Raw genomic sequence first — 8361 nt, 5'->3', positions numbered from 1 at the left:
TAAACTATATTGTAAACAAAACGGTTCAATAACAACACTCACACTAAATCATTCACATTTAAACCTAATTAATTATAATAATAGATTGATTAGATGCCACATGAATTAATGAAAAATTTTCACAAATTAGAAAAACTGTCAAACTATTTATAGAAATAGTAAAAAAAAAAAAAACACAGATAGATATCGATAAACTTGACACATTGTCTATCACATAGTATCAATAATAGACTTCTATAAGCCTCTATAAAAAAAAAAAAAAAATTTGTTATTTTGTGTAAATAGTTTTCCTTATTTTTTCATTTCTAAAAATCTATAAATTAAATTATATTTCCAAATCTCTTTTAACTACCTTATAGGAGCTTAAAGGGCAATTATGGTATGATCTAATGTAACAAATTCAAGCAATTTAATTTTTGTTGTGTGTGCCAAACTGCAGAAATTCGTTCAATCTATTTATTGCATAAATCATATACATGCACACTTAATCTACCTTATTTATTGCTTTTTTTTTTTTCTTCTCAAACTTGTTATGTATATATTTTTACCAAATACACTCTATTTTTTAAGAGAAAATAGCATATCATTGGGTTGATTCAGGTGCCAATTTGGAGCAATAAAACTCAATACTCAAGCAATGGCAATCTGCAAAAACATTCTAAGGTTGTTAGTGATAATAACACAATTAATTAACAAAGTAAAATTTGTGGATGATATGATGACTTGAGTTTAATATTTTGTTTATTAAAAAACAAATATTTGATAATATTGAAATTAATAGTTTGGTTTAAACACTATTCTGGTTGTATACCTTAAAGCTTAAAATGTTCTATGTTAATCTTAAATTTTGAGATATAAAACCAGTTTAATCCCTGTCACTTTTTTTTTTTAATTTATAAATTGGTTAGAGAAAAAATAGGAAATCAAGTCTTGATTCAGTAACTATTTGATTTTTGAGTTTTATTTTTTATTTTTTAAATTGAGCTTATAGATATCTTTTTCACATCTAAATTTCTTGCTTGATTATTTACTTTCTTCCAATATTTTAAAAAACTAAGCTAAAATTTGAAAACTAAGTTTTTTTTTTTTTTTTTTTTTTTTTTTGAAATATGGTTAAAAATTCAATTCAACATAAAAAAGATGAAAACTATTGTAAGAAACTAAAGAGAGATGGACTTAATTTTTTAAAATAAAATGGTCATTAAATGAAGCCTAAGTAAATATCAATCCACAACATAACATAGCTCAAGAATTGATATATACTCATCTTCTTAAGGGCCGAGGTACAAATCCTCATACACTATATCTGTTACACAACTAATTAAATTCATTATTGTTGATTATCAAAAATTATTAAATGAAAAGGAACAATAAATTAATTTAAGCCCTTATTTGATAGTTATTTCGCTTTTATTTTTAGTTTTTGAAAATTAAGTTTGTTTTCACACAATTTTTTAATAATGAATCTCATCTTTCATAGGTAAAATATTTAATTTTTTTCCAAATTCTAAACACATTTGTAGTTTAACATTGACTTGAATTTTGAAAAAATTCCTAAAATGTAAACAAAAAAAAAACCAAGAAGCTACCAAATGGAAGTAGTATTTGCATAATTAATTATAAAAAACCAAATAGTTATCAAATAGAACCTAAAATAGATATTTGTGCAAAGTTGAGGACTAAATACAATAACATTAGAAAGTTGGGATCCAAAAGATATTAATAAGTTTGTCTTTTTGACAACATATGAGATGGGGATCAAATCTCGGACTCCGAGATCGATAATACAAACAGTATATCAGTTCAACAAAGTTCATTTTGATATGAAAACGAAGTTTTTGGCAAGTTTTAAAATTAGAATATTGCTTTTCATATTAAGATGGTTTTGGATTGAGTTTAGAAATGGTTAAAAAAGAAATACATAATCTAAGTGAATGTATGAGACAAACAAGTCTTGAAAGGAGAATTATCGTTGGAATAGTTGAAAATTAAACTAACCCCAATTTGAGAGAAGTATCAGAGCTGTCATAATCTTGAGAAGGGTTTGATGAAGTGGAATTATTGACTATAGACTCAGAAGAGTTTCCTTGTATGTTCTGCATTTGCTCTGTCATTGTCTCCAACTCCTGCCACAAACTAAATTCTTTCATTTTTCCCACATCAAAAAACATCCCATTATTGCCTAAATAGTAATAATAATAAATAAATAAAAATTTAAACAAAATGATGATTTGTATAATACTTACAAGCTGGTTCAATCTCTTGTTTTCTTCTATCAGCAAATCAACCTGAACATTCAGAATGTAATACTCAGACCACTGGAAAGTACCATAACAATAGAAGTTCAAGGAGTAGTTAGTGTTATGGGTAAAATTGGACTGAAACATAAAATAAGATAGAGCTAATGAAGTCAAGAGTCCATGGTAAGTAGGAGTAGGCCCTACCCTAGGTGGGTCGAGGCCGATTAGAAGTTCGGGTCAATCTCTTTTTCCCATGAGTACATTTAGTCTAAAGAAAGAGATTTCTTGGGCCTGACTAGGGTTGAGTTCGACCCAAGTCTTATGCTTCCATTCAGCTTGGGAACGGTTTAGATAGATTTAGTTTTTTTCCTCTTGTAAAAGGAAAAGAAAATAGTAGGATACTCTACGTCAACCTACTATAAAAGCAACATAACACTTCAACAGTGAATAAGTCTCAAATCTTAAAATTTCTACACTCTTTTACTCTCTGATTTAAGCATCAGAGTGTGCATGACAAGTACCACACCGATGTGCATGTTCTTTCTCTGATAGATAAATTTACTATTGTTGTCATGTGAAGGTCAAACTCTTTTTCTCTGTCCGAATTTTGGCATCATCAGGTATGAGATTTCTTTATGGAGTATATTAAACTTTGGTTTTACTTTTACATACAATAGTTTTAAATATCTTTATACCATTAATCTACACATTGTATTCAAAAGTATCTCTGATTCAATTTTAACAATAACATTAAAGTGAAATGTAATACAGAGCATAAGAAATATCACATGTATTCAAGTGGGTTGGAAAAAAAAAAGCCACAATTTGAAACACATTCAGAATCTTCTCAAAACATGATACAAATATTAGTTCAATTACAGGTGAACAGAACAAAGATGCTAGATTTGGTAACATGCAGCAAATATCATAATAAGTTATTTGAAACCAACATGGAGAGGAAAGGGAGAAAATTGAGACTGAAAGAAAGGCTGGAGTTGAGAAGTTTGTGAGAGAGATAGAGGAAGAAGAAAAAAACAAACACATGAAACACGAAACAAGCCAAAACCCAAGTGAAAACCACTACAATTTTTTAGTGTAACAAAAAGAATCTGAATCTCTTTGGTGCAAAGCCTTAACAGGGTAATGTAATTTCTTTAGAAGAATACTTATTAGGCTGCATCCATCATTTTGCAGACCATCCCTTTGAAACTCAGGTGCATGCCTCAGAGCAGAGGCTGCACCATATGCCAGCAGCAACACAGCGTCCCGCGCCCGACAAGGTTTATGTCCGGCCCCCAAAGACGTTTGGTCCCGCCTCACCAAGCACAGTCCGCCGCACCACCACCCACCCGACAAGGAACATAGCAACATCCCGTGCCCAAACCCGAAGCACCCACTCATCCGCTGTCACACCTCCAACCAACAAGCAATACTATTGGAATATCTTGAATATGGTCTGTGATACTTTAAATAATCAAGTACGGGAGGTCTCACTCCGAAGGCATCTAAATCAATTTGTTATTTACGTTTATGATTATAGGGTTTAGAGAACTGCTCTATATAAACTCTCTAACTTTAAAAATGCTCCAATTTTGTAATCTGTATCATTCTCTCTAATAAAATTGTTCTTCCTCTACTCCATAGACATACTATTAGTGAATCACGTAAATTTGTGTTGATCTCTTTTGTTTTACAGTTTTTCTTTATATTTGATTGTCGATTCTTAACAAACACAACAACATCCGTTGCCCAACAAGGTTCATGCTGGACACCTGGAGGCATGCAGCTCCAACCCACCATGGACGTTTCGCCACCATACCACTAGCCGAAAAGCAATGCAATGAAAGCCGTCGCCCAACAAGTTTCATGTTGGACACCTGAAGGCACCCAGCTCCATCCCATCACAGACATTCTACCACCACACCACTTGCTGACAAGCAACGCAACAACATCGGTTGCCCAACAAGGTTTATGCTAGACACCGAAAGGCATCCAACCCCACCCCACCCCACCATGCACGTTTCGTCGCCACATCACTTGCCATCATTGGGCCTCTGACCACATCCATGCCCAAGGTATGCCCAGTCATCCAACCACAATATGTCACGTGACAAACTCTTCCTTCTTTTCTTGAATATATGTTGGTCTTTTTTGTTGTGCGGTTGTGAGGAAAGTTTGCTCTTTAAACTTGTATCAATGAGACTCTTTTTGTTAGGAGTGCAAACAAAAATCCCACATTGGTTAGGAAAGAAAGTAGTTATGGGTATATAAGTTAGGATAATTATTTTCATTAATATGAGACCTTTTGGATGGTTCCAAAGCAAAATGGTGAGAGTTGGTTTCATACTTAAAAAAAAAAAAAAAAAATTGGTGTACCAGTGCACAAATTTAGAATGATAGCATCACCTTAACAGCAATTTGGTCTACCAGATCAAACTTTTTACAATTTATAACTCTTCTACCATGGCTCCTAAATTTAAGTATCCTTCTTCCAAAAAAATTGCACCAACTGAATTTTAAATTTCTACAACTTAAACATGCATTAAAACTTAAAAAGATGACTTTTATTGAACTATGTAAATATGCATTAATTATTTAATACAGGAAGTTCAGCCAGTTCCTCACAATTGTTTAGGTATTTTTTACTGGACATGTATGTTTATCTTTTGTATCTAACCGGTGGGTCCGGATGCAAATGGTATTGCATATTTTGGGTTGATAGAACAGTAAGCTCTAGAAGGGGAGAAACCACTCTTTCGAACTGGTGGGTCCTTGGTCTCCGATCTTGATGGACCTTTAAATATCTTCATGATGGTATGATATTTTTCATTTTGGACATAAACTCTCGTCATTTCTTTCTATTTCATCCAAGAAGGCCTCATACCATTAGAGATAGTTGTTTTCCTCTACATACCTATGATCATTCTCTTATCAAACCAATGCGGTACTTTGATAGCATTTCCAACAGTTCTTTGCTCGAAGAAAGGACCATCAAGTCTCTCCTCAAATAGTCATCTCTCCGAATTACACATGAGTATGTGGTCTGTTTGAAAACTCAACCATGGAATAGTCCTTCAGTAATCACTGTTGGCTACCACCATGACTAAATTTTTCATTGATGGTTTGTCTGAAAGCTCAATCATAGAACTATGATAGTTATCCTCCTTTATATACCCATGATCATTTCTTTATCCAAATAATATGAGACTTTGGTTGCATTCCAACAAATATTATATCCCCACATGTGGAATCCTTACAATAAAACTTAAAAGAGTAATGACAAAAAGATTTAAAGATCGAAGTCCAAATAGAAACATGTAATGTCTAACAAGAGCTCATCGATCCTCCTTAGACCTTTTGCCCTCTCTAGAAACTCTTCTTCTTAATCCAAAGACTCCACAAAATCACACAAACTCAAAGTAAGCCATACAAAATATCCCTCCTAATGAAAAGGCGATGTAGGAGAAGCTATTCTGAAATCACAATGATTTTTAGGTTAAGTTACATGAGAAAAAAAAAAAAAGCCTAAAAGAAGCAAACTCCAAACCGGAAAAGAAAAAACACAACTGATCATAATTAAAGTGGTCAAGATCCTCTGGTGCATTCCTGATACAATCCTGTGGTTCTATAAAGACAAGTTCCTTGAAACAGAGTCTAAGGTGTTAATTGAGTACCTTCGTTATGGTTGATTTGGACGATCCAACTCAAATAAGACAAAAGACAAAACTCGAGATTGAAATACTCAATCCAAGGCTCAAATGGGCTTTGGACCAAGCAAGCTACAAGTTGAGGCCCATGAGGAGTTACCCTAGACCTCAACCTGAGAAGAGGTCAAAGGTGGCTCGTTCGACTCGAGACTGGAAAATCCTCACACCCCAATAGTTCAAATCTTAAGAGAATAAGAGGGAAAAATCCTAGATCAATTTACCTATATATACACTACCATGACTTCAGAAGAAGTAAGTTCATTCTCATCCTTATAACTCTTGAAACACTTGCAACAACAAAAAGTCCCAAACTGACCAAACCGGAGGCATTGTGGTAAGTACCACATCGCTACCCAGATTCTCCATGTTTTATAGATTTTGTCTTCCTTGAATTACAATTCCTCGTCATTTTCGTGTGAAGGTCAGGTACATATTTTTTCGTCTGACTTTTGGCATTGTCGCTTTTCAATTATACTTATTAGTACCATCAAGCAAAAAGATGAAACCAAATCATATGGGAGAAATTGAACACAAAGCTGACAATGGCTCAAATTTCCCAGCCACATGCTCAACGTATTACATGAAAATGCCAACTTGGAGAAAGATGGCAATGAAAATGCCAAGTAATCGTAATATGCATAAGAGTTTTAAACCTTTTGGAGTAAAGAAAGATAGTGAATGGAGTTTGAATGGTAATCAGAATGGCAGGGATCGAACCTTCAAATGCAAGAAATGTGAAGGTTTTGGTCACTTCCAAGCTGAATGTCTTAACTAGTAATGAGTTAAAGGATGAGATTTGTGCCCTGATTGGTTGTGCAACTATTGATGAGCCCACAATAGTAGTAATGATATTGAAGTAGCAGACAAAATGTGTTGTGGATTGAGTCAAAATGTTCCTTAGCTAAGAAATCTTGCCATTGAAGAAGTGTATGAAAAATGGGAAGATCTGCTTGCACTGGAACATAAAAAAGATTGTATCAGAAGTTATTAGAAGACAATCATTGTCTTTTAAGCACTATATTAGATTTGAAGAAGGAACTGAAATTGTCTCAACAACATCTGGATTCAATGTCTAAATCTATTCGCATGTTAAATTTGGGTACAGATGATCTAAACAAGATTCTCAACATTAGAAAGTAAGCTGCCAATAGAAAAGGAGTTGGGTTCAATAGTCATGAGAAGTCCGGTTATAGAACAACTTTGTCATTTAAGATTGTTTTTGTCCCTGCCCAAAATTCGCACATGTCTGAGCTAAATACAGATGATTCCATACCATCACTCATGTTGAAATTAGTAAGCCTCAGAAGAAATGGGTGTGTCATTACTGTGGGAAAGCAAGTCATATTTGTCCCTTCTGTTTTTATCGTCTTGACAAGAATATATATCATTAAGACACTCTTCCCTGAGTCTAGGGACCTTGAGTCTTGAGAACAAAAAAGTTACATCTAGAAGATTTGTGTGGCGTGTCAAAGATGGAAAATCTCAAGAGAGGATGTCCTGCAATGTGACTTTTACCTCGTCACACATCTCAAACTAAGAAGATTGGTACTTTGATAGTGGATCCTCGAGGCACGTGACAGGTGAAAAATCCTTTCTGTCTGATCTAAAGGCTTGTGGCTCTAGACATGTAACCTTTGGTGATGGAGCTAAAGGAAAAGTGTTGGGAAAAGAAGATTTGTTGAGATATGGTCTCCCTTCTCTTCGTGATGTCATGCTTGTTAAAGGCCTCACTACTAATCTAATTAGCATAAGTCAACTGTGTGATCAAGGATATCAATTAAGTTTCTCCAAAGATAAGTGTCTGGTGAAAGATGATAAAAACATGTTAGTTATGACAGGCTCTTGTTTTACAGACAACTGCTATCACTGGTCCCCTAATGCTTCCACTGATATCTATAACTCTTCCAAAATGAGTAAGGCTGAGATGTGGTAAAAAAGACTTGGTCATATAAGTCTATGATCAATAAGGAAAGCAATCAACGAGGAAGCTATTCTTGGAATACCTTTTCTCAGCATAGAAACTGATTCATTCTGTGGCGACTATCAAATTGGTAAACAAGTTAAAACTTCTCATAAAAAAGTAACATAGTGTAGTACCAGAAGAGTTTTGGAGTTAGGGGCCCATGCAATTTGAAAGTTTGGGAGGTAAGCGGTATGCTCTCTTTTGTGTGGATGACTTCTCTCGCTTCACATGGGTAAGATTTATCAGAGAAAAATCTAACACTTTCAAGGTGTTTCAGATATTATGTCTTCAACTTCAGAGTGAACAAGAGAAAAACATCATTTGTATTAGAAGCTATCACGGGAAGGAGTTTGAAAATTCTCATTTTGCTGATTTCTATACTTCTGAAAGGATTCTATATGAGTACTTTGCTCCTATAACCCAATCAACATAATGGAGTTGTAGAATGAAA

General features: G+C 34.0%; 1 protein-coding gene across 10 annotated transcripts in view; it reads right to left on the bottom strand.

Moving 5' to 3' along the window:
* Positions 1 to 382: 382 nt before the first annotated feature.
* LOC120077079 (MADS-box protein SVP-like) overlaps positions 383 to 8361 on the bottom strand; it is a 61340-nt gene continuing 53361 nt past the window's right edge. For 2 of the 10 annotated variants that reach the window (XM_090313971.1, XM_090313972.1), the window contains exons 7-9: positions 2247 to 2318; positions 1999 to 2126; positions 383 to 645 (exon numbers count right to left, since the gene is read on the bottom strand). In XM_090313971.1, the coding sequence (XP_090170097.1) occupies positions 624 to 645; positions 1999 to 2126; positions 2247 to 2318 (222 nt within the window). In that variant the 3' untranslated portion in view covers positions 383 to 623. Of the gene's footprint in view, positions 646 to 1613; positions 2144 to 2246; positions 2319 to 8361 lie in introns of those variants that run through there. The other 8 variants (XM_039030934.2, XM_090313973.1, XR_016529733.1 and 5 more) reach the window with 7 other exon arrangements.

Source organism: Benincasa hispida, chromosome 5 (assembly GCF_027475165.1).
Source record: "Benincasa hispida cultivar pf3 chromosome 5, pf3_genome.v1.1, whole genome shotgun sequence".
In the NCBI taxonomy this organism is placed as follows: Eukaryota; Viridiplantae; Streptophyta; class Magnoliopsida; order Cucurbitales; family Cucurbitaceae; genus Benincasa; species Benincasa hispida.
The sequence above is the reverse complement of the archived record's forward strand: the minus strand, read 5'-3'. Positions and strand labels throughout refer to the sequence as shown.